Genomic DNA, 27,500 nt, shown 5'->3' with positions numbered 1-27,500 from the left:
CATAATAATTAATAATAACAACAATAATAATAATATAATAAGGAGAAGAATTAATAGCAATAATAATAAAAATAATAATAATAATTAATAGCAATAATATTAATAAAATTATAATAAAATAATATTAATATTAACTATAATAAAAATATAATAAGAAAAATGTATAACAACAATAATAATAATAATAATAATAATAATAATAATAATAATACAATGCTAATAAAAATAATAACAATAATAAGATAAGAAATAATAAGATAAGAAATAATAAGAATTATTTATAATAATTATTATTATTTTATTATTATTAATAATAATAAAATAATTATGATTATTAATAATAAAAATAATAACAATAATAAAAATTTATAATGATAATAATGATAATAATAATAATACAATGATAATAATAATAATAATAATAATAATAATAATAAGAACAACAAGAATAATTTATAATAATAATAATAATATAATAATAATAATAATAATAGCAATAATACAATAATAATGATAGAATATTAATAACAATAAGAAGAATTTATAACAATAATGATAATAATACAATATTAATACTAAGAAATAATAATAATAATATTTAATAATAATAACTAATAACAATAACAATAATAATACAATAATAATAATTAATAACAATAATAATAAAATAATAAAAATATAAAATAATAACATTATTAAAAAGAATAATAATAATAAAAACAGACAAAAATGCATTACTTAATGAATTAACGAAAACTTAAAAAAAAAAAATTATTAACAGGACATATACAACTAATACCCAATGAATAACGTCTAGAAAATTACAGAGGAAATGAACGACAAAATAAACATAATAGAGATGACAAAACACAACAAAATTACTTAACCTTAAAAAATTGCAAACACACACACACACAAACTTACATCTAGTTTAGTGTAGTACTTTAGTATGCCTTCCCTCACAGAAAGGACAAATCTTCTATTGAGGAACTGCCCGTTGTCCCGCCCCCTCTTCATTAGCATGCCATCTCTGCTCTCTGTGATTGGTCAGACAGTGTGTCAGTCATCATGCAGTAATCATCAGTGCGGTGTTCAGAGTATTAAACACTCCCGTACCGTCCTCATAGGTCAGCTTTTTTCCCACCTCCGTGAACTCCTGCCTCTCGTACTTGGCTCGAATCCACTGCTCCTTCAGGACCCTCAAAAACACACACACAACCACAAAACTACACTCACCAACACTGCTGATTAAAGACTAATGAGCAGATAATTTGGTAAAGACTCGGTCATTTAAGAAGACGTAACAGTAGTATGGGCGGCACGGTGGCTCAGTGGTTATTCCTGTGGCCTCACAGCAAGAAGGTCGCTGGTTCGAGTCACAGCTGGGTCAGTTGGTGTTTCTGTGTGGAGTTTGCATGTTTTCCCCGTGTTGGTGTGGGTTTCCTCTGGGTGCTCCGGTTTCCCCCACAGTCCAAACACATGCGCTATAGGGGAACTGATCAACTACACTGGCCGTAGTGTATGAGTGTGTGTGTGTGTGCATGATATATTGTGCAGTCCTAAAATATAGTTTAGCATGAGGAGATGGAGAAACTCACTGGCAGTCTCTGTGTGTGGGTTTGTAGTAATAAACAGGAACAGCAGCCTCATACACGGCCTTCATCAAGTCATTTCCACACTCCGACAAGAACTGCAAACACACACACACACACAAACACACACCATCAGTGTTGCCAGGTCTGCAGATTTCCCAAATAACTTATTAGATCATTCCTTTATAAGTTTGCAATTTTCTGTGAGCTGTGTTTCTTGTTTTTGTGTCTTGTTTCTTGTCTAAATATCAAACAACTCTTAAGTCAAGAAGCATTTTTTAGATAAGTATAAAATTTTGTTTTGTTTTTGGGAATAAGTTAAAATAAAGTGATTTTTTTTCTTAAAGAAAGCTAAATAATCTGCCAACGAGAGAAGCTAAATAAAAGCATTTCAAACTGAAAACACTGTTATTTTATGTTCCTCATTTGCAGATTATTTTGCTTGTTTTCAGCTAAAACTCACTTAATTTGATGACTTGCAACTGAAAACAAAACACAATGTTTGTCTTGTCTACAAACAGCTTCAATGTTTAATAATGTGTTGATATTTGGACTAGAGACAAGACAAAAACTAAGAAAAGCTATTTTTTGCAACCACCAGAAGGTTTCTTACTTGTAAATATAAAATGAAACTGAATTATTTACTAATAGACATTGGTCTCAGAATGCAAACCTGGCAACCCAAACACCACTGCAAATCAGTGCTAAAACATACGACATGTTAAATTAGCAAATTACATGCCTACATCTTAAAAAGGTTGTTTAGTGCGCAATATCATGATGTTTTAAACCCTTTTCTCTGTATTTTCTCTTTAAATCTTCATGCCGCTGTAGATAAAACAGCTGATACGGAGCATGACTGGAAAGGAAAAGCAGCATAAATGTATCATAAAGTTAATATGACTCACACTATATTCCAAGTCTTCTGGAGTCATATGAGGCTTTCTGAATCTAAAAATTAACTCATCCCCTTACTTTATTATTCTAACGACAATAAAATAGTCATTCCTTCAATTTAACTCATTCCATATTTTAAAATAAATTAAATTAAATTAAAAATTAAATTAAATTAAATTAAATTAAATTAAATTAAATTAAATTAAATTAAATTAAATTAAATTAAATTAAATTAAATTAAAATTTTTATTAAATTAAATTAAATTAAAATTTTTATTAAATTAAATTAAACGTAACATTCCTTGTTCTTATTAAACTAATAAACAGATATTACAAAAATAAATAAATAAATAAATAAATAAATAAATAAATAAATAAATAAATATTTTATATTTAAATATATATTTTATATTTATATTTTATTTAATTAATTTAATAAACATTTTAATAACATTTAACTTAGAACTTACCGTCAAATGTTTTCCTTGAATTTATTAGTTTTACACGGATCTGCTTATTTTCTGAACAGAAATAAAGACAAAAAAACACCTGAACTTCTGAATCCTCCCAGCGGGACAGTCGGAGGGATTTGACTTTCCCGATTGTGGGAATACTGCGATGAACACCAGAGCAGGCCAGACAGATGAAGACGCCCAGAGAACAAGAGCCCCATTCTGGATCTGACACAAAAACACAATCAGCACTAATACAGCACAATTAAACAGCCCCATGGGGATTTTGCGAGTTCAATGGTTCTTAAGATTAAAAAGATAATTAATCTATCTAATAAAATAGATTTTAATTTATTTTCACAGCAAAACACACTAATTGAATCAAATAATGCCATAAATATTTGCAATAATAAAGCACAATTAAACAGTGTCTAAAGGGTTTTGTGTGTCTAATGGTTCTTAAGATTAAACAAAAAAACAATGTTAGAATTTGTGAGCATTTTTACAGCAAAACACACTAATTGAAGCAAATAATGCCATAAATATTTGCCATTTTCGACTCAATTACTATCATTTTTATTTTAGATTTAAAAAGCATTAATAAAGCGCATCATCAGCACTACAGCACAATTCAACAGTCGTCATCTTGTAATTATAAGGTTCTCTCTGTGTTCTGAAAGGTTTTGAGATATTGAGCTTCAGAGTTTTTGCATTCCATAGCAAACAGCATGTGTGTAACATTTGTTTATTAAATAAAAAAAGTCTTAAAATGTAAATGTAACTTATAAAAAAAAACATCCCTTAATGTAAATAAGTTGTCATTTGATAGGAATATGTCAATAACTCAATTTTGACAAAAATGTCAGACAGAACCTGATAATTCTAAGGTGATGCAGTGTCTAAAGGATTTTGTGAGTCCAGTGGTTCTTTCTTGAGATTAAACAGTTTCATATATTTACACAGCAAAACACATTCACTGAAGCAAATAATGCCATGAATATTTGCCATTTTTGGCTCAATTATTATAATATTTTAATTTTAGATAAAAAAAAACAACACTCAAGTACATCTATTATATCGAGAGACCAAGCACCCACACAAAGCTCAGACCGACATGATAAAACAGAATAAAGGAGACACTGTGAAAACCTGAAAAACACAAAGACACACAGACACCCTGAAGCTAAAGAAACACCTCAAATACCATTAACACACCCTGAAGACACTCAAACACACAGCAGGAGGATATTCCAGCAGTAACTGGGTAAAAATAACACTAAATACACATCTCCCTGACAGATATGAAGGATCAGGACATGCATTTCTGCACAAACAATATCCGGTGACACACTGAAAAAATTAATCAAAGATGATTTACTTTTACTTTTTTTATTTACCTATTTTTTTTTAAGTTAAGGGGTTGTAAACCATTTTTAATGTAGAATTTAAACAAATAAATTAAGTTGAACATTACAAAAGTTTACTTGTTTGTTTAAATTCAACACAAATAAACATTTTTTCAGTGCACTTTCTATGAAGCTATAATGCAGTTATAATGAATTATAACTGTTTATAATGATTTATAATCATTCTGCAAATGTATCTATTGACACAACAGACATTACTGTATTATAATGACAATCACTGCTACATAATAACTCATTTAATAATTCATATTAATTAATTTTCCTTCATATAAGTCTCTTTATACATCAGGGATTGCCACAGCAGAATGAACCGCCAACTATTCCAGCATATGTTTTACGCAGTGGATACTCTTCCAGCTGCAACCTAGTGCCGGAAAACACCCATACACACTCATTCACACACACTCATACAATACAGACAATTTAGTTCATCAATTCCCCTATAGTGCATGTGTTAGGACTGTGGGGGAAACCCACACCAACACGAGGAGAACATGCAAACTCCACACAGAAAACACCAACTGACCCAGCCGAGACTCAAACCAGTGACCTCCTTACTGTGAGACCATAGTGATCTGATAACCACTGAGCACTGATAGTATATGCATTTCACTGTGTGTGACAGAGATGTGAATTTGAATGTAATATTAGTCAGAAGCTTAATAAATATTTACACTGTAACAGGGACACACGCCTCAAAATAAAGTGCGAGCAAAGATTATTAAAAGCTCTGCACACTAATAAAAACATGGTTCTCAGGGGAACCAAAAACGGTTCCTCAATAACAGGGGTGTCCAGACTCTGTCCTGGAGGGTCAGTGTCCTGAAGAGTTTAGCCTCAACCCTAATCAATCACACCTGAACAAGCTAATCAAGCTCTTATATACTAGAAACTTCCAGGCAGGTGTGTTGAAGCAAGTTGGAGTTAAACTCTCCGGGACACCGGCCCTGCAGGACTGAGTTTGGACACTCCTGCTCTATAACATCACAGCCAAAGCACTCTTCAATAGTGAAGCTGACAAGTGTGATTTATCCAGTATTTCAGACCTGAGGACAGAAGTGTGTGTGTGTGTGTCAGACATGAAGCGTTTTACAGAAACACACACTTCCTGTTTCTTCATCTGCGTCTCCACATCCCCATATCACTCTCTCCATCTCTGCCAAGAAACATGAAGAAATCTCAACCACACCTACAGTGGAGATCTGATCTCCGTCCAGCAGACAAACACAAGCTCACAGCACGGCCGACAGCAGTACCACAGTAAAACACAGTACATCTGCTGTACACTACTTAAATCTGCTCCAACATTAATGCAAACACAACCGCAAAACAAACCAGGAATCCTTGTACAGACCCTACAGCTGCTCTCATTACACAGGTATGAACACTCACACACACATGCAGGTTTGTTTTTTTTTCAATTGTGGGGACATTCTATAGGCTTCCATTGCTTTTATAGTGCACACACTGTATTTTCTATTACTCTGCACCAATTTTAACCCAAGCCCTTACAGGAAACGGTGCAGTTTTAGTTTCTGAAAAGAAATAAAACTCATTATCTATTATTTATAAGCCTTTTGAGAAATTGGCACATCAATAATATCCCTATAATTCAGCTTCTCCAGACAGTGTCATACTCATGACAATATACACATCATGTGTGAATACACAAAATGTATGAATATAGTTAAGTTAGCAAATATTTTTGTTGCTTTCTCTTATTTTAATCCGTTAATCAGGTTTCACGTTAATATTTAAGGTTATACAAAGTTTAACATAATATTTTAGTCAGTTTAACTGATGTAAACTGAGACAACACAATGGTTTACAGTGTGATTTCATAAAACACACACACACACAGGTTTACAGGCACTCTGCCCATAGGCCATAAATATTTTGTACAGTGAAAACCACATAAACCCAAACCTCACGCAAACCTCTGGACAATTGTATTTTTTTTTTTTTTTTAGAAATTTAGATTTTTTATTTTAACTTTTAATCATATTTAATGCGCAGACATGATGTGTGTGTCTGCAGACCAAATTAATAGAGTACAACTAATTCATTATACACCATTGTGTGCCTTTAAACCTATACCTGTACACACACACACACACACACACACACACAGCGTATGCGCCAGCCTCTATTCTGATTTCAAACCGGAGAGTTTCCAATCCTACTTCAACTCTGTCAACGCCTAAAGCAATATATAGCATATTTAGCAAAAGGCTATATAAAACACAATAGAAACAGACTATTAAACACTGTTTAAAGCTCGTGCTGTGGTGTGGTGCTGTGCTTCAGGTGAATACTGCCCGTGTGTGTGTGTGTGTGTGTTTATCCGCGCGCAGGTTCGGTCATGTCTGAAGTCCGGCTAGTTGTAGTGAGTGTGTCTGTGAATTGAAACTCACTGTCGGCTCCGCAGTCCGCGCAGCTGCCGTTCCCCGGTTTCTGCAGGACGTGTTTGAGGTTTCTGGCCGCGCGCTCGTTGTCGGTCATCGGTGCGGTGCAGCGGCAGGTCTCCGGTGTCGGTCTCCGGTCTGAGTCTCCGTTCTGGAGGCAGGAGCGGCGGGAGGAGGCGCTGGAGGCCGGAGGTGTTTCAAACATTCGGAAGTAAAGCACAGGAGTTTGTTCAGACTTGTTGTTCCGCATCTGTGTGTGTGTGCGTGTGTGTGTGTGTGTGTACAGGTTTTTGTGATATATCAGGACACAAATGAGCATAATGACACAGAATGACACATGTATTAGGAGATAGTAATGACTTAGGATCATGTCCCCATTTTTAAATCACACAGAATGAGTTTTTTTTTAGAAAGTAAAACCTCTAATTATATGACCCACCCCTAAACCCAACCCATCAGGAAACAATCTGCATTATACATGTTCAAGATACTTCATTGTGTGTGAGTTATAACCATTGGGGCGCTCAATTGTGTCCCCACTTGTCTGTGTGCATCCTCTTCTCATTGGGATATAACAAGACAAGTACACCCATACCGACATGTGTGTCTGTACGAGTTTTTGTGACTTATCAGGACACAAATGTGCATAATGGCGTAGGATGACACAGGTATTAGGAGATTCAAATGACGCCAATAAGGTTTAATGTAAATTAAAATACTTATTTAACAAAATATGCATGCGAAAAGTAAACAGAAGTATAAACTACCAAATCAATAATAATAAAGATTTATGTAACGATGAATGTAAATGTGAAAAACTGTTGTGTGAAATCCAGCGGAGAATTAATAATGTGCAAAACTGTCACAGCATACATGAGTAGTAAATGAAAAAGGTGCGACTCATGATGTCCCCATTCCTCAAAAAGCTTATAAATCATACAGAGTGAGGTTTCTGTACAGTTCCCTGAGGGTTGGGTTTGGGGTAGGCTATGTGAATTATTAACCCCCCCCCCCCCCCCCCCCCACTTTTAAAATGTCCACTACACCCCTGGGTAAACATGCTTATAAATCAGACACAATGAAATATTTTGAAAATGTAAAATGCAGATTGTTTCCTGAGAGGGTTGGGTTGGCATTTCTGTGTGGAGTTTGCATGTTCTCCCCGTGTTGGTGTGGGTTTCCTCCGGGTGCTCCGGTTTCCCCCACAGTCCAAACACATGCGCTATAGGGGAACTGATCAACTAAACTGGCCGTAGTGTATGAGTGTGTGTGAATAAGTGTTTATGGGTGTTTCCCAGTCCTGGGTTGCGGCTGGATAGGCATCCATTGTGTAAAACCTATGCTGGAATAGTTGGCAGTTCATCCCGCTGTGGCGATTTCTGATGTATAAAAGGTCTAAGCTGAAGGAATATGAATGAATACTGTTATATTTTGATTTAATATTACATTTAGCATATGCATCCTATAGATTACATAATAAACATGTCACAGAGTCTGGATTATTCATATTAGAAAGAAAAACCTTGCTTGTAAATGTTTCTAATAGCTGAAAAGTGAAGTTTATTTATAAACTAATGTCGAGAGGATCTCGTGCTTATGATTGATCACAGCTGGTCCCACATTATTCAATTTATGATTAACCAATCAGACGATTCCTAAGCCACTATAAACACCCTGAGCTCCATATCACAGCCAGCTTGGTTTTAAAGAATCCCCCTCTCCGCCCCTACTCCTCCGACTTTAATAAAATGGGTGGCACTGTTGCCTCACAGCAAGAACGTCACTGGTTCTAGTCCTTACTAAGCCAGCCGATGTTTCAATGTGGAGTTAACACATTCTCCCTATGCTCATGTTGGTTTCCCCCGGGTTCCTCCCACCGTCCAAAAACATGCAGCTTAAGTTCATTGACTAATCCACATCAGCACCATATGCTCCTAGTCAGTAGTTCTCTCTTAAGAGCGATCACTATCTGTTCATCAGCTACTACAGCAGGGGAGTTCTCCACATCTACCTGAGCTCAAACTCCCCTCTCGCCCTGCAAACAGGAGGGAGCCCCGGGCTCGAGGATCCTCTGAGCTCTCTCCCGGGATCATCAGCTGAGGGTGAACGCTTGAATAAATGCAAAGTTTCACAGTAGAAAATAAACAGAAGACATAAAAGAGCAGCTAGCAAAATCCATGTGGCTCAAATCCGGCCCACATACCGCATGGAATGATGGCACTGGCCAAAAGTGGCCCACATTTGTTTTAGGATAACTGGGCCACATTTGCCATATCTTCTCCGGGCCACTATAGGCTAACGGCTGCATTAGCCAGAGTTTACTGTGCCGAATATTTGCCAAAAGTGGCCCACATACGTTTTAAGATAACTGGGCCATATTTTCTCTGGGCCACATTAGACTCGCAGCCACATTAGCCAGAGCTAACGGTGCCAAATATTTTGCCAGAAGTGGCCCACATATGTTTTGAGATAACTGGGCCACATTTGCCATATTTTCTCTGGGCCACATTATCCTCATAGCCACATTAGCCAGAGCTAACTGTGCCAAATATTTGCCAAAAATGTTCAACATATGTTTTAAGATAACTGGGCCACATTTGCACTGACATGTGTGAGCCACTTCAGGTTTAGACCCAGATTACCCTTAAATGACTAGGCCACTTTAACAACTGTGGCCCACATGTGTCCTCCATCATTTAGGCCAAATTTACCATTATCCATGGCATTATTACCATGGGCCACATTAGGCTCCCATTCAGATTATATTCTGCCATAAATGCCAAATCTCTGCCTTAAATGGTCCATATATGAATTTAATCTTAGGCCTCCCTTTGGCATTTTACAGGTGGGCCACTTCAGGCTCACATTAATTTTGTCTGGGCTGAAGGAAGACCACCAGTGCTGCATAACTGCCTAAAGTGGCCCACATTCATATGCAATCTGGATCTTCTGGACACTGTAGTGATATTTTTACAGCTTTGAGTGTTAAAAATATTTCAGAGATAAACATGCCAGGAGGAAATATTTAATGAGGATTGACACACGTCAATCATCGTCATGTGACTGGAGAATGTGTGTGTTTTGACTGTCAGTATGTGTGTGTGTCCACATGGTGGAGCCAGAGCACCACTCCAACACCACACAAACACAACAATCCCATCAGCAGAAGTCATGTCTAGAGATCAACGTGAAATACACAAGATGCTCAACATTGATCTTGCAGATTGATCTTCAGCCAGATGATGTATGAATGCAGAAGCATGTTCTGCAGAAGCGATGTGTTTAGCGCTGTCTCTAAAGATCCATGACTGCTGGCTAAGGGAGACGAATGGCTGTGTTTAACAGCTGAACGCACACACATTTGTTCATCCTCAACACATCACTTCTCATTCCAGAGCATCGTTGATTCAGCTCTGCAGTTTTAGAGATCCGGCTTTCAGGACGGACCACAGAGCAGGAGATCAGATGTGCAGCCACTGTAACACCGTCTCCATGACGACCACAGATGATGCTGCCATGAGTATGACCATCAAACCTGAGCAAATGGAGATGGATAAGAGATCCGAGCATCGTCAGACACCATCACTGACTTAGAAAGAAGAGTCGACTCAATGAATCAAATCAACTACTGAATCAGAGTCGAGTATCATCACAGACCCCTACACAGTCATCATGACTGAGCCGACTCAATGAATCAGATAAACTGTATGAAAGAGTTGAGAATCATCTCTGAGGAAGATGAGTCGATTCAATGAATCAGACCAAGAACTGAACGAAGGAGATGAGAATCATCACTGAGGAAGAAGAGTCGACTCAATGAATCGAATCAGCAACTGAACAAGAAAGTTAAAAATCATTACTGAGGAAGAAGATTCGACTCAATGAATCAAACAAACAACTTAACAAAATGGTTGGGAATCATCACTGGGAATATAAGTCGACTCAATGAATCAAACAAAGAACTGAACAAAGGAGTTGAGAATCATCTCTGAGGAAGAAGAGTCGACTCAATGAATCAAACCAACAACTTAACAAAAGAGTTGAGAATCATCACTGAGGAAGAAGAGTCGACTCAATGAATCAAACCAACAACTTAACAAAAAGAGTTGAGAATCATCACTGAGGAATAAGAGTCGACTCAATGAATCAAACAAACACCTGGACAAAAAGAGTTGAGAATCATCACTGAGGAAGAAGAGTCGACTCAATGAATCAAACAAACAACTGAACAAAAAGAGTTGAGAATCATCACTGAGGAATAAGAGTCGACTCAATGAATCAAACCAACAACTTAACAAAAAGAGTTGAGAATCATCACTGAGGAATAAGAGTCGACTCAATGAATCAAACAAACACCTGGACAAAAAGAGTTGAGAATCATCACTGAGGAAGAAGAGTCGACTCAATGAATCAAACCAACAACTGAACAAAAGAGTTGAGAATCATCACTGAGGAAGAAGAGTCGACTCAATGAATCAAACAAACAACTGAACAAAAAGAGTTGAGAATCATCACTGAGGAAGAAGAGTCGACTCAATGAATCAAACCAACAACTTTAGGATCATCTTAGACAGAGTCTTCATCAAGAAAGCTTAAACAACTCATTGGATCAAACCGACATCTAATTGAGAGAATCGGGAATCATCAGACACTTACAGACTAAGAAGAGTCAACTCAGTAAATCAAATCAGCATCAACCATCATCATCATGTCATCACAGAGGAATCTGACTCAAACGAACAGTCAATAATAATCACACACGTGCGGCGCTGTGAACCGTCTCAGAGCTCAGTCATCTGCTGTAATAACCGCTGGCGGTCTGAAGCTCAGACTTGATTAAATAACTGACAGGAGGAATTAAGATCTGTTATGTGTCCAGTGTTGTGACAGCACATTCTGACCTCAGATCACATTTCATTAGGGTGTAAGTCCAGCTGTAAGACTGCGCTCACACACTCCATCAAATATAAATGTGGTCTGTTAGTGTGTAGTTTGGTGTCTGCTGTGCTGGCCAATTAAATTAAACTCGCAGTCCTTCTCTTGTAGGAGCACAAATGTAATGGCTTACAGATCTGACCTCCACTCCTCTTCATCAAAACTGCAGGAAGTTATGTTGAAATTAAGATGAAGACTCCTCTTCAGCTTCTGTCCAATGTGTGTTATTATTTTAGAGAGTCTCTAAAGCTCAACACTGAGAGAATCCTGCAGAGCGTCTGCTTAATTAAACTCTCAGTATTTTCCAGATCTCCTGCTGAACACATTCATCCTCTTTAAAATCATCCCACGTGTAATTGTTGTGCATATCACTGTATGTGCGTGCAGTATTGCTGTAATTACTGACTGGTTTAGTGCTGTGGGCTGGTTAAGTACAGAGAGGGTTTTGATGCTAATAAGCTGGTTAATAGAGAGTTTAGTGGTGTGGGTTGGTTTAAGGGTCAGTTGAGATAAGTGAATGGTTTAATATTATTGGTTGATTTAAATGCTGGTTAAGCTAATGGACAGATTTGGGTTAGTTTAAGAGTTGTTTAAGATATATATTCGCCGGCCACTTTATTAGGTACGAATTTGGTATTAATGGACCCAAAGAAAATCTCCCCCACACCATTACACCACCACCATCAGCCTGAACCGCTGATACAAGGCAGGATGGATCCATGCCTTCATGTTGTTGAGGCCAAATTCTGACCCGACCATCTAAATATGGCAGCAGAAATTGAGATCTTGAGTTACTGTTGCCTTTCTATCAGCTGGAACCAGTCTGGCCATTCTCCTCTGACCTCTGGCCTCATCAACAAGGCATTTGTGCCACAGAACTGTCGCTCACTGGATATTTCCTCTTTGTCGGAGCATTCTCTGTAAACCCTAGAGATGGTTGTGCGTGAAAATCCCAGTAGATCAGCAGTTTCTGAAATACTCAGAGCAGCCCGTCTGGCAGCAACAACCATGCCACAGTCAAAGTAACTTAAATCCCCTTTTCCTCCCATTCTGATGCTAACTTTGAACTTGAGCAGATCCTCTTGACCATGTCTACATGCCGAAATGCAGTGAGCTGCTGCCCTGTGATTGGCTGATTAGACATTTGAGTTAACAAGCAGTTGGACAGGTGTACCTAATAAAGTGGCCAGTGAGTGTAGGTGACTATTTAAATTTAAAACGTTCACATAAAGTTGGTCTTCTCCTCCCAAAACAGGAATAAGTCAACAGATTTGATCACATAACTGCAGCTGTGAAGCACAGAGAAACAGAAGTCTTTAGTGAGGGTGAAAAATAAAGATGTAAAGAGTGAGAAATCTGAAAACGTGAAAAGTCAGAGAATGAGGGAGAACTGATCAGAAGAGAGACGAGAAAAGGCCATGAGCTGCTCCTGGAAATCAGACCATAAACCAGCAGCTTAACACCCTGACCTTTAGATAATAGAGCTGCACATTCTACTGTAATTCATCATTACTTATCAGCCACACACACACACACACACACACACACACACACAGACACACACTCCTCTGAAGCCTCTCTCTGCATGAGTTTTGTTTACTTCTTGCATTCAGTTTGGTTTCATCATGACCAAAGATCTGCTTTATCTCCTAATATAAACAACACCATTAAACTGCAGAAACTTTCAGAATGAAAACAGTCCAGAAAACAGCCTTTACTGACTCTACAGCTCTGTCTCAGAGTTATTTTATACTCCTTCGCTCTCCCCTTGGCTTTTAAAATGGTTCTCTGGGTGCTCCGGTTTCCCCTACATGAATTGGGTATGCCAAAATTGGCCGTAGTGTATGTGTGTGTGAGTTAGTGAGTGACTGTTGGGGTGTTTCTAAGTGATGGGTTGCGGCTGGAAGGGCACCTGTTGCGTAAAACGTGCTGGATAAGCGGTTCATTCCACTGTGGCGACCCCAGATTAATAAAGGGACTAATCCGAAAAGAAAATGAATGAATGAATGAGTTGGCAGTTCATTCCACTGTGGCGACCCCAGATTAATAAAGGAACTAATCCGAAAAGAAAATGAATGAATGAATGAGTTGGCGGTTCATTCCACTGTGGCGACCCCAGATTAATAAAGGGACTAATCCAAAAAGAAAATGAATGAATGAATGAGTTGGCGGTTCATTTCGCTGTGGCGACCCCAGATTAATAAAGGGAATAATCCGAAAAGAAAATGAATGAATGAGTTGGCGGTTCATTTTGCTGTGGCGACCCCAGATTAATAAAGGAACTAATCCAAAAAGAAAATGAATGAATGAATGAGTTGGCGGTTCATTCCACTGTGGTGACCCCAGATAAATACAGGGACTAATCCGAAAAGAAAATGAATGAATGAATGAGTTGGCGGTTCATTCCACTGTGGTGACCCCAGATTAATAAAGGGACTAATCCGAAAAGAAAATGAATGAATGAATGAGTTGGCGGTTCATTTCGCTGTGGCGACCCCAGATTAATAAAGGGACTAATCCGAAAAGAAAATGAATGAATGAATGAATGAGTTGGCGGTTCATTTCGCTGTGGCGACCCCAGATTAATAAAGGGACTAATCCGAAAAGAAAATGAATGAATGAATGAGTTGGCGGTTCATTCCACTGTGGCAACTCCAGATTAATAAAGGGACTAATCCGAAAAGAAAATGAATGAATGAATGTTTGATGTAAATTGAAACATGAAGAGAGGGTGGGGCTTAATTTAGCTCCTCCCCTTTTAAAATCAGCCAATAGCATTTAGTTTTATCACAGCTGTGCCAGGAGAGTGATTGAGCTTAAGCGCATCAAATGAACAGCCAATGAGAAGGGGGCGGGGCATGTCAGATACTAGAGAGTATTTGATTGGTCAAAAGATTTGATGAGAAACTGAAGTATGAGGCGACGTGAAAACAATTGTTGATCCAATTATGGCGGAAACGAAAACTTCAAGCTATATATGTTTATATCAGGTAAATATGCACATTTTATCACCGTTTTGGTCACATTAGTTTGTAAATATCATTCATTCATTCATTCATTTTGTTGTCAGCTTAGTCCCTTTATTAATTCGGGGTCGTCACAGCGGAATTAACCGCCAATTTAACCAGCATGTTTTTACGCAGCAGATGCCCTTCCAGCCACAACCCATCTCTGGGAAATGTATAAATATCCTAAAGCTAAGAGAAGAGAATGAAACTAACATCTACGTTAACTTTTTTTTTTTTTTTTTACATCTACGTTAACTTTAAATTTCACAGAGCATTGAATGTTGGCTTCCTGAGTGAAGTGTCAGTAATGCGTGTGTAAGTCTTTTCCTCGGTGTGCTTGTGAATGGCTTCCTCTGACTGGAACAGGCAGCTTTAGTCTCAGCTGTTAGCATACGGACGCTAATCCGCTGCGCTGTCTGTAATCCTAATGGCCGTTTGTGTTGCGGTGCCAGCGTTTGATGTGGCTTTGGTGGGCGTCTGTTTGCACAGCGAGATGAGTCTGTGCCCGCTGTTCATGCCGCGATACATTCCTGCATAAACACACAGCAAATCATCTGAACAAGAGGAGCTGATGGCTGGAAAACTGTCAATGCAGACTGATGCTAATCTGTGAGGACGATTCTTTATTTGTTAGATCTTACTGCATTATTATCCAACACAATCTCACGGCAATTCGTAACTTTTTAATTTAGTGGCTATTTCGTATGAATTTGTACGAACTAATTTTTACAATTTAGTATGATTTGCTCATCCCGCAATGACAGTTGGGTTTAGGGGTGGGGTTAGATGCCACGCCTCCTTTTTTATAATCGTACAATTTCGTACGACTAAACTCGAATTAGCCACTAAACTGGCACAACATAAAATACTTACGTTTTCTCGTGAAGTCAGGCTGTTATTATCTGGTTACTACTATCGCTGCACGATATATCATTTCAACTACGATATAGCAATGTGCACAATTGATTTTTTGATTTGGTGGCTAATTAATTTGGTAATGTTTACTTTTGTTAACGTAATATTATTATTAATTATATACCTAATTATTATTATTATTAGCAAGTCGTATTTTCTTTAATTAGATGCTAACTATTAATTTGTACTGTCTCTGCCTATTTTAGTCTGATTTGCTAATCTACGAATAAGGGGGAGGGGTTTAGAGGCGGGATTACTTTTTTAAGATACATTTTAATGTGAATTAAGTTATAAATTCGAACAATTTACCTACTATTCTGACAATTTGTAAAATAGTCATGTTTCCTCATAAGTTCAGCTAGTTTTTGTTGTGTTTTCGACGATTTGTGCTACTGTGTTGTGTTATTATTTTGTGTATGTCTACACAGTAATTCGTAATTTTTTCGATTTAGTGGCTAATTCGTATTGATTTGAACAATCTCATTTGCATATTTTAATTTGATTTGCTAAACCTTGAATGAAGAATAGGTTGGGGGGGTGCTGAGGACAATCCTCCTTTTAAAACACATTTTATGCAAATTAAGTCATTTAAATTTTTACAAATTAGCTACTTATATGACAAAACATAAAATAGTCACGTTTCCTCATAAGTACGGCTGGTTTTTGTTGCGCATCCGGTATTTTGTGCTAATGTGTTGTGTTGTTATTTTGTATTTTTGACAATACAATTTCACGCTATTTGTACATTTTTGTTTAGTGGCTATTTTGTATTCATTTTTACAACCTTATTTGTACAATTTAGTCTGATTTGCTAATCTCTGAATGTGAAGTAGGTTTAGGGGTGCGGGTTGAGGACACGCCTCCTTTTTAAAAATACGTTTTCATACTAATTAGGTTATAAAAATTTGTACAAATTAGCTACTTTTCTGACAATACATAAAATAGTCATGTTGCCTCATAAGTTCGGCTGGTTTTTGTTTTGTCTTCGGCGTTTTGTGCTACTGTGTTGTGTTATTATTTTGTTGTTTTTTTGTTTGATTAACTACAACTTTAAAAAGCTATGTAGATATTCCATATGTAGTTTTGTAAATGTGTTTTTGTTAACGCAATCTCTTGCAATTCGTAACTTTCTGATTTAGTGGCTAATTCATATTAATTTGTCCAATTTAATCTGTATAATTTATTCAGATTTTATAATCCACGAATAAGGGGGAGGGGTTTAGGGGTGGGGTTACATTAAGCCATATAAATTTATACAATTTAGCTACTTTTCAGATAAAACATAAAATGGTCACGTTTCCTCATAAGTTGGGCTGTTTTTTGTTGTTTTTTCGATGTTTTGTGCTACTGTGTTGTGTTGTTATTTTGTGTTTTTGTCAATGCATACTCATGCTGTTAGTACATTTTTGATTTAATGGCTTGTATGTATTAATATAAACGATCTCATTTGCATTTTTTGTCTGATTTGCTAATCCCTGAATGAAGAGTAGGTTTGGGGGTGGGGTTTGGGGACACGCCTCCATTTCAAATAAGTTTTCATGCAAATGAAGTTATATAAATTCAGACAATTAGCCACTTTTTTGACCATGAGTAAAATACTCATTTTCTCATGAGCTCAGAAAGTTTTTCGTTGTCTGTCCAGCATTTTGTGCTACTGTGTTGTGTGTTTGATAAACTACAGCTTTAAAAAGCCATAATTTATTCTATTTATACTTTTGTTAATGTGTTTCTGTCAACACAACCTCACGCAGTTCGTACTTTTTTGATTAAGAGGCTAATTTGTATTAATTTGAACAATTTCGTTTGCATATTTTAGTCTGATTTGCTAATCCACAAATAAGGGGAAAATTTAGGGGCGGGGTTACTTTTTAAGGTACATTTTGAAATGAACTAAGTCACACAAATTCGTACAAATTAGCTGCTTCTCTGACAATATGTAAAATAGTCACGTTTCCTCATAAGACCATTTGGTTTGTGTTGAGTTGTTGATGTTTTGTGCTACTGTGTTGTATTATTTGGTTTTGTGTTTGATCAAATAAGACTTTAAAAAGCTGAAATGACTTGATATCCTCAATGCTTGCTGGAGTGTGTGTTTCAGGACTGATGGGGATGATTTTCCAGTTCTCTGTGACCTCCCAAACTATTTCAATTACTGAGTCTAAAATCAACACAAGCCTGAGACGCTTTTCAATTTCACACTCGACAAACAGCCGGCGGCGGCTCGACAACACTGAGAGAAACACACAAAGGAGGATTTGTGCTTTATTTCACTCAAACTCAGAGCGAATAGGGGAAAAAAGAGCTTTAGTTGAAACATTAGAGATCAGATGAGACACAATTAATATCCTGAGCGTCTGCTTTTGTGTGTCACATGATCAATAATCATCGATCGCTTCAGTGTGTAAACAAATGCAGATGAGACGGAGAAGATTAGAGCGACTGAAGGTGACTGACAAAAGCAGAATAATCCCTACAAGACAGAAAACAGTGTTCTTAAACTGTACTATAGTAAAGTGCATTATATTATAGTATCTACAACTCTTTGTGAATGAATGTTCCAGCAAACTGTAGTATTAACTCATGTGAACTAATAAATAATGTGGTGTACTTTAGGTTTTATTACAGTAAACTGTGGTTTATCGTAGTATAATATACTCTACAGATGTAGAAAACTACAGCATTAGCTTATTTGTTTATATTACTATAGTTGTTGTGTTACCATAGCAACGATAGAACAACCCCAACAGATCAATTACAATAATTGTGTTACCTTAGCAACTGCGGAATCACCACAACAGATTAAACACTATAGTTGTGTTACCGTGGCAACTGCAGAATCACCACAACGGATTACATACTATAGTTGTGTTACCGTAGCAACTGCAGAATCATCACAACAGATTACATACTATAGTTGTGTTACCATGGCAACTGCAGAATCACCACAACAGATTAAACACTATAGTTGTGTTACCGTAGCAACTGCAGAATCACCACAACAGATTACATACTATAGTTGTGTTACCATGGCAACTGCAGAATCACCACAACAGATTAAACATTATAGTTGTGTTACCGTAGCAACTGCAGAATCACCACAACAGATTACATACTATAGTTGTGTTACCATGGCAACTGCAGAATCACCACAACAGATTAAACATTATAGTTGTGTTACCGTAGCAACTGCAGAATCACCACAACAGATTACATACTATAGTTGTGTTACCATGGCAACTGCAGAATCACCACAACAGATTAAACATTATAGTTGTGTTACCGTAGCAACTGCAGAATCACCACAACAGATTACATACTATAGTTGTGTTACCATGGCAACTGCAGAATCACCACAACAGATTAAACATTATAGTTGTGTTACCGTAGCAACTGCAGAATCACCACAACAGATTACATACTATAGTTGTGTTACCATGGCAACTGCAGAATCACCACAACAGATTAAACACTATAGTTGTGTTACCGTGGCAACTGCAGAATCACCACAACAGATTAAACACTATAGTTGTGTTACCGTGGCAACTGCAGAATCACCACAACAGATTAAACACTATAGTTGTGTTACCGTGGCAACTGCAGAATCACCACAACAGATTAAACACTATAGTTGTGTTATCGTGGCAACTGCAGAATCACCACAACAGATTAAACACTATAGTTGGGTTACCGTGGCAACTGCAGAATCACCACAACAGACTAAACACTATAGTTGGGTTACTGTGGCAACTGCAGAATCACCACAACAGATTAAACACTATAGTTGTGTTACCGTGGCAACTGCAGAATCACCACAACAGATTAAACACTATAGTTGTGTTACCGTGGCAACTGCAGAATCACCACAACAGATTAAACACTATAGTTGTGTTACCGTGGCAACTGCAGAATCACCACAACAGATTAAACACTATAGTTGTGTTATCGTGGCAACTGCAGAATCACCACAACAGATTAAACACTATAGTTGGGTTACCGTGGCAACTGCAGAATCACCACAACAGACTAAACACTATAGTTGTGTTGCTGTGGTAACTGCAGAATTACTATAATTACTATAGTATTATTTGATTTGGGATGCTTCATTGATAATATAAAATCATATTTTACGCATAAGTGAATATTAAATTATTATAATGCAGCAAAACGTTTTAGTTTCTTATCTAATCTGTATTTATGAAGCATTATTTCATCATCAAATGCCCTAAATTGTAGATGTTTTGTGTCTTTTCAATAAAATATAATGTAAACAAAATCCTGTATATATGAAGCAGCACACCGGTGTTCAACTCTAATAATAATAATAATCCTGCATGTTTCCTGATCAGCAAATCAGTAAGATTTCTGAAACTCTAAATTCTATAAATGACACATCACTCTAAATCAGATAGAAACAAACTTGAGAAGCACAAGAACTGTTCATAAATGACTGAATGATGTAAACTGAGGGTAACAGGTGAGATTTATGGGTCAGTCAGTGTCTTAATGTCTGATCTTGTGTCTGTATTCAGAACTCTGCGAATTAAAAGTATTTTCTAGATGTTGAAAACTCTTATAAACAATCTTTCCAATGTGAAGCTCAGAGTCCTCAGCACATGATGACACACACACACACACACACACACACACACACACACAGATGCGGGTCAGTCATTTGTGCTGCTGAAGTATTTGGCTCTTGTGTTGTGAAGCGTTGGTGGACATGATTTCACACTCAAACCTTTTACTCTCTGCCAAGAAAATCTGATCACACACAACCTCTGATCACAGAGAGTCCAGTGGGAACAGATCACACACACCTAAACACACACACTTACATACAAACACACCTACACACACCTAAAATGCAAACAAACACGCATAAATACACACAAACACATTCACCTACACACACAACATACTCTGGACACACTCACATACATCTACATACATATGCACATTTAAACACATGCACACACATAAGCTCTCTTTCTTAGACAGCAGACAAGGCACTGATGACGTTGGTGTGTGTGTGTGTGTGTGTGTGTGTGTGTGTGTGTGTGTGTGTGTGTGTGTGTGTGTGTGTTTGTGTTGATGGCTGACAGTGACAACAGGCAAACAACACACACTCTCCAGAGAAACGCCAAGAAGAGCAGATCAAAGCTGCTCCGTGGTTCTCTTCTTCTATCAGAGACTGACAACACACACACACACACACACCGACACACACTCTTTGTTGACTCACAACATGCCCAATCAATCACATTTACATACACAGACACACACACACAAACAGACACACACACACACACACACAAGCACAAATTAATACACCCAGAGAGACACACAATCACAAATATATAACCGCAAAACACACAGACTCTCTCTCTTTCTCTCTCTCTCTCTCACACACACACACACACACCTCATAGAGAAAATTTAAATACCAGGCTATTAAATCCCCAACACACACTTCAAAGACTCTCCTGTCAGCTCAAACACAATTGGCTTCACTTCAGCATGGTGTGACGAGACTGAGTGTGAAACTGACCCAAACCCGATCAATTATTAGTTCATATCTCTCCTTCAGACAGCTCATATCAGCACACTGAAGACTGTTCGGCCGACAGTGTCTTAATGACTTCAACTCGTGTTTAAGAACTTCGAGAGCACTAATTATGTAGAATACACTTCTATAAACACAGGTGATGTGTGAAGATCTCCAGCCTCTAATGCTCAACATGGCCACAGCCATATCACCCTGCAGCCCAAGAGCGGTTACTCACTGAAGCTAAGCAGGGCTGAGCCTGGTTAGTACCTGGATGGGAGACCACTAGGGAACACTAGGTTGCTGTTGGAAGTGGTGTTAGTGAGGCCAGCAGGGGGCGCTCAACCTGAGGTCTGTGTGAGTCCTAATGCCCCAGTAAAAGTGAAGGGGACACTACACTGTCAGTGGGCACCGTCTTTCGGATGAGACGTTAAACCGAGGTCCTGACTCTCTGTGGTCATTAAAAATCCCATGGCACTTCTCGTGAAAGAGCAGGGGTGTAACCCCGGTGTCCTGGCCAAAGTCCCTCTATCGGCCCATACGATCATGGCCTCCCAATCATCCCCGTCCACTGAATTGGCTCTATCACTGTCTCTCCACTCCACCAATAGCTGGTGTGTGGTGAGCGCACTGGCGCCGTTGTCCTGTGGCAGCCGTCGCATCATCCAAGTGGATGCTGCACACTGGTGGTGGTGTGGAGAGACCCCCCTACATGATTGTGAAGCGCTTTGGGTGTATGGCCATACACAATAAATGTGCTATATAAATACACATTACATTACACTACATTACATTACTATATTACATTACATTACATTGAAATAAATGTTATGTTTATAATCACACTTTGATTGTGTCATCAGAGGGGGAAAGCCCCGCCCACTAGTGTCAGTCTCTTCATCTCATTAGCATAAGCAGCAGCCCTGAGTGAGAAGCAGTCGTCTGTCCATTAGCCATTAGAGTGTTTGAGCTGCTGAAGATCATGTCAGCATAGACCAAGAGGATTAAAGACGCACTCAATTTTTTTTTTCAAATTGTTCAAACTACTTAATTAAAATGAGCTGAAACAACACAATTATTGAGATTTTATTGGGACAACTTAATTTTTTATGTTCAATCTGCATAAGTTTGTTAAAAGTGTAACGTAATCGATTTGGGTTGGGTCTTTTTGGCTGATTAACTCAATGTAGCACATTCATTACCGTAACAAGTAACTAAATACTAAGTAACTAAAACTAGTTACTTTTGGGGGGAGTAACTCAATATTGTATCACATTAATTAGTATAAAAAGTAACTAATTGACCCAACTAGTTACTTTTGGGGGGTAAACTAATATTGTATCGCATTAATTAGTATAAAAATAAACTCATTAACACAACTAGTTACTTTTGGGGGAGTAACTCAACATTGTATCCCATTAATTAGTATAAAAATTAACTAATTAAGATAGTTACTTTTGGGAGGAGTGCTCTGAATCGTGCCTGAGCCCGATTTAGAGCACTCACACTTCTCAAATGAAAGGAAACAGACCTGGGCACGGTTCGCATGGCATAGTGTGAGTACGCCCTAAGAGGATTATAGATGCACCTAATTTATTTATTTATTTATTTTTGCTTGTTAAAACTACTTATTTAAAATGAGCTGAAACACAATTCCTGAGATTTCATTGGGACATCTTAACATAAATTTGTTAAAAGCGTTAACTTAATCGATTTGTGTTGGGTCAACATGAATGAATTGTGTGGAACACTGCATTTTTTACAGTGTGTGGAGTTTTAGATTAAGCACAAATGAACAGCGACAGGAGTCTCCAGAGAGTGGTGCACAGCCATCTGTAGCTCCGCCCTCTTCTGAAAAGAGCACAATCTTATTTGCATTTAAAGCAACAGTCACCAAAACACCACAATTAGGATCAAAAAATATCATCCTGTTTTCAGAAATAATGAGTCAAAATGAAGTGAGTTTCTCTTTAAGTGAAGTTTTTAAACTAATTTCGAGAGGAGCACGTGATATAATTGACAGCAGCTGGCCACCTATCTACACTCATTAGTTAGCCAATCAGATCTATCCTAACCCATTATAAGTAGCCTAGCTAGACATTACTCCCTTATCTTCGTTTTCCGAAGAAACAAACGACAGGTCCGCTCTAGCTCCTCCAAAAGTTACTCACGGACAAAACGGATCCTCCACATCTCTTACTATTCTTCAACTACAATACCACACCACCTTTACTACCATCGTCAGCAACTACAAAAATGACAAAAACAACAACAACAGCGACATGCGGCTGAGATCACAACAGCATCAGCGCAGCTACATACAAGAAAGAAAGCTCCGGGCTCCCTGAAACACCAGCCCCGTCTTAACAACAACCAGCCCAGCATGAAAGTCAGCTCGAGACCGAGGCTCCAACGAGAGGCCGTAGGCCTATCCACTCCAGCCAGATCACAATGTAATCCCCAGCTCCGCTACGTACCTTCTCCAGCATCATCATGTGTCACTCATATCCAACAACGACTGTCACTGAACTCCTCCAAACTCCTAGACGCCGGGACCATAATTCAAAGCCGCTGCATTAAACCCAAAACACTTGCGAATCCACGTCTTCACCGCCACCCCCAGGACATAACACGCTCCTGCCACACCCCCTATCCTAAACAGACATTAAACCCGCAATCTCTCCGCCTCCCCGGAGAATCAAGGAAAGGATTAAAAAGCAAAATTGGATTTGGACATATTGCAGCAATCATAATTCTAAACACGGATAAAACCTATCTCCCGGACAATAAAGCAACTCTTGGGAATCCCACCTCACCTCTTCCATCCTGCAGCTCCCGATTCCAGTGCACACTCCAGTCCTCCTCTTTCAGCGATCCTTACCACCTACGCACCCCGCCCCTCTACCTTGCGTATCATTGCTTTTTCCCCATCTCATTTTTTACAAGCTCGCAGCTACTGCTGATTATTTTCTATTATAAAATAGAAATTACTTGTCGACTTTTGTCAATATGTTTATGCTTTTACTGAATTACGTTTGTAACTGACCTAATTTTCTGAATTTCTCATTCCAGGTTTCGTCTACTGAAGCACAGCCGATCTCGGCGCTCCCTTCCCACAACCTCACTAGCCGTCCACCAACACTACACCAGAAATCACAGAGCAATTCCCTGTTAAGCACATCCATACCAGCCTACTGAAATGGACATTAGAACGTTTCTAAAAACGTCTAATAACGGCTCTTTCATCTCCTCATAATTCTGCCCTTTTTCAGCTTTAACAGCATGATTCTACCTGATGAATATGCTTAAATTATCACGTTATAAACCAAGCAATCTCTCTAATCTAGACGGCTGCAGCGCTCGGTTGCAATCAACATTACACCCGCCACCCGATTTCTGGCAATCGGAGGTCACAATTACATTTCGTAGTCCGTTTAACATTCGGATGCAAAAGTAGCCCACACATTTATGCTTAAAAACGATCCGCTGGATTTCGCCAATGACTACGGTGTTCGCACGTAATTCTCCTACAAGTTCCCGTTTCTCTCTCCCTAATATCCCCCAGCTAAACTAGTGACCGGTTTTCTAATATTTGCATTCTCATTGCGGAAGAACCTCCGGCTTAAGCACTTCTATAGAATTCTTAAGCATCAATTTGGAGTGATAGAATTTCAAGCATTAACTAGATATTAAAGTTTGAGGACAAACTTTATGGTGGCTTGAAAAGCCGAATCTGAAAGTTTGAAGTGGTTTTAAAGTGTAAATAGAATGTTAGTATGATTTTAGCTTGAGTTAACATATTACTAGCATGAATTAGCATGTTAGTAGCATGATTCTTACATGAATTAGCATGTTGTTAGCATGATTCTAGCATGAATTAGCATGTTACTAGCATGATTCTAGCATGAATTAGCATGTTGTAAGCGTGATTCTAGCATGAATTAGCATGTTACTAGCATGATTCTAGCATGAATTAGCATGCTACTAGGATAATTCTAGCATGAATTAGCATGTTAGTAGCATGATTCTTACATGAATTAGCATGTTGTTAGCATGATTCTAGCATGAATTAGCATGTTACTAGCATGATTCTAGCATGAATTAGCATGTTGTTTGCATACATCTAGCATAAATTAGCATGTTACTAGCATGATTCTAGCATGAATTAGCATGTTGTTAGCATGATTCTAGCATGAATTAGCATTTTACTAGGCGGTTGCTAGGGTGTTTTAAGTGGTTGCTAGGTGGTTGCTAAGGTGGTGCAAGGCAGTTGCTAAGGTGGTCTGACTATTTGCTTGGTGGTTGCTAGGGTGTTGCTAGACGGTTGCTAGGGTGTTTTGAGGGGTTGCTAGGTGGTTGCTAAGGTGGTGCTAGGCAGTTGCTAAGGTGTTCTGACTAGTTGCTAAGTGGTTACTAAGGTGTTGCAAGGTGGTCGCTAGGGTATTCTGAGTGGTTGCTAGGTGGTTGCTAAGGTGTTGCTAGGCGGTTGCTAGGGTGTTCTGAGTGGTTGCTAAGGTGTTGCTAGGTGGTTGCTAAGGTGTCCTAAGTGGTTGCTAGGTGGTTGCTAGGGTATTCTGAGTGGTTGCTAAGGCGTTGCTAGGTGGTTGCTAGGGTGTTGCTAGGCGGTTGCTAGGGTGTTCTGAGTGGTTGCTAGGTGGTTGCTAAGGTGTTGCTAGGTGGTTGCTAAGGTGTCCTGAGTGGTTGCTAGGTGGTTGCTAAGGTGTTGCTAGGCGGTTGCTAGGGTGTTCTGAGTGGTTGCTAGGTGGTTGCTAAGGTGTTGCTAGGTGGTTGCTAAGGTGTCCTGAGTGGTTGCTAGGTGGTTGCTAAGGTGTTGCTAGGTGGTTGCTAAGGTGTTGCTAGGCGGTTGCTAGGGTGTCCTAAGTGGTTGCTAGGTGGTTGCTAAGGTGTTGCTAGGCGGTTGCTAGGGTGTTCTGAGTGGTTGCTAAGGTGTTGCTAGGTGGTTGCTAAGGTGTCCTAAGTGGTTGCTAGATGGTTGCTAGGGTGTTCTGAGTGGTTGCTAAGGCGTTGCTAGGTGGTTGCTAGGGTGTCCTGAGTGGTTGCTAGGTGGTTGCTAAGGTGTTGCTAGGTGGTTGCTAGGGTGTCCTGAGTGGTTGCTAGGTGGTTGCTAAGGCGTTGCTAGGCAGTTGCTAGGGTGTTCTGAGTGGTTGCTAGGTGGTTGCTAAGGTGTTGCTAGGTGGTTGCTAAGGTGTCCCAAGTGGTTGCTAGGTGGTTGCTAAGGTGTTGCTAGGTGGTTGCTAAGGTATTCTGAGTGGTTGCTAAGCGGTTGCTAGGGTGTCCTGAGTGGTCGCTAGGCCCTTACTAAGGCATTACTAGGCCGTTGCTAGGTGGTTGCTAGGCGGTTGCTAGGGTAATTTGGGTGGTTGCTAGGCAGTTGCTAGGGTACCCTGGTTGGTTACTAGGCAAGCCTCACATACATGCTTGATAAAACATTTATACTTAGTAAGCATTTCTAGCAAGTTACAGTACTTGGCTAGTCAATATTAGCATGTAGCTAGTCACTGCTAGCATGTGTAGCATATAGGAAGTTTCGTTTGCTAGCATGAGTCAAACGAGCCAATCTCCAAGTCTCTACGATGTTCTGATGCTGAGATATAGCTGTTGATGAATGGTTGCTAGGGTACTCTGTTTTGTTGCTATGGGCGAGGTTACAGAGTTAACTTGAATGTGGTTGGTTGTCTTAGTCTAATGAACCAACCCCCGTGTCTCTATGACACTGCTATGCAAAGATATGCATCTTGGCCTATTTTAATGGAAGTCTATGGAATCAATTTGGGGGCGTGGCTTGTGAGCTTTATTATCATATTGAGATGCTCATTGGTTGTCTGAGTCAGATGAGCCATCCCCCAAGTCAATAGGACACTGCTATGCAAAGATATGCATGTAAGCATTTGATAGCACAGCTAATTACATTCTATAGGACAGTTGCTAGGGTGCAGTATGTGGTAGTTAGGGGTGTGGCTAGAAAGTTAAAAGGCCATCAGTGATTGGCTGCTGGCTAGACTGAGTTAAATGAGCTCAGCCATTAGTCTCTATGACAGTCTGATGCAGAGTTTTGAGGTCACAAAGTTTGATCCCATGTTAAGTCAATGAGAGTCTTTTGTAATGGAAGTCTACGGGACAGTTGCTAGGGTGCAGTATGTGGTAGTTAGGGGTGTGGCTAGAAAGTTAAAAGGCCATCAGTGATTGGCTGCTGGCTAGACTGAGTTAATTGAGCTCAGCCATTAGTCTCTATGACAGTCTGATGCAGAGTTATGAGCTCACAAAGTTTGATCCCATGTTAAGTCAATGAGAGTCTTTTGAATG

At 38.7% G+C, this 27,500-nt stretch overlaps 1 protein-coding gene and 1 long non-coding RNA gene across 2 annotated transcripts in view; one reads left to right on the top strand and one right to left on the bottom strand.

The window, feature by feature from the left end:
- Window positions 1–6,925, bottom strand: part of zgc:92360 — a 13,518-nt gene extending 6,593 nt beyond the window's left edge. The window contains 5 exon segments of the mRNA NM_001002715.1: window positions 925–1,037; window positions 1,117–1,199; window positions 1,599–1,690; window positions 3,039–3,169; window positions 6,783–6,925. Of these exon segments, the coding sequence (NP_001002715.1) occupies window positions 925–1,037; window positions 1,117–1,199; window positions 1,599–1,690; window positions 3,039–3,169; window positions 6,783–6,870 (507 nt within the window). The 5' untranslated portion in view covers window positions 6,871–6,925.
- Window positions 6,926–24,856: 17,931 nt separating this feature from the next.
- LOC141386408 (uncharacterized) overlaps window positions 24,857–27,500 on the top strand; it is a 3,192-nt gene continuing 548 nt past the window's right edge. Inside the window, exons 1-2 of the long non-coding RNA XR_012408363.1 lie at window positions 24,857–26,068; window positions 26,166–27,500. The exon at window positions 26,166–27,500 is cut by the window's right edge and continues 548 nt beyond it. This is a non-coding gene — a long non-coding RNA (uncharacterized lncRNA). The remainder of the gene's footprint in view (window positions 26,069–26,165) is intronic.

The sequence above is a fragment of the Danio rerio genome, chromosome 6 (genome assembly GCF_049306965.1).
Source record: "Danio rerio strain Tuebingen ecotype United States chromosome 6, GRCz12tu, whole genome shotgun sequence".
Lineage (NCBI taxonomy): Eukaryota > Metazoa > Chordata > Actinopteri > Cypriniformes > Danionidae > Danio > Danio rerio.
This window is presented reverse-complemented; position numbering and strand designations above follow the sequence as displayed.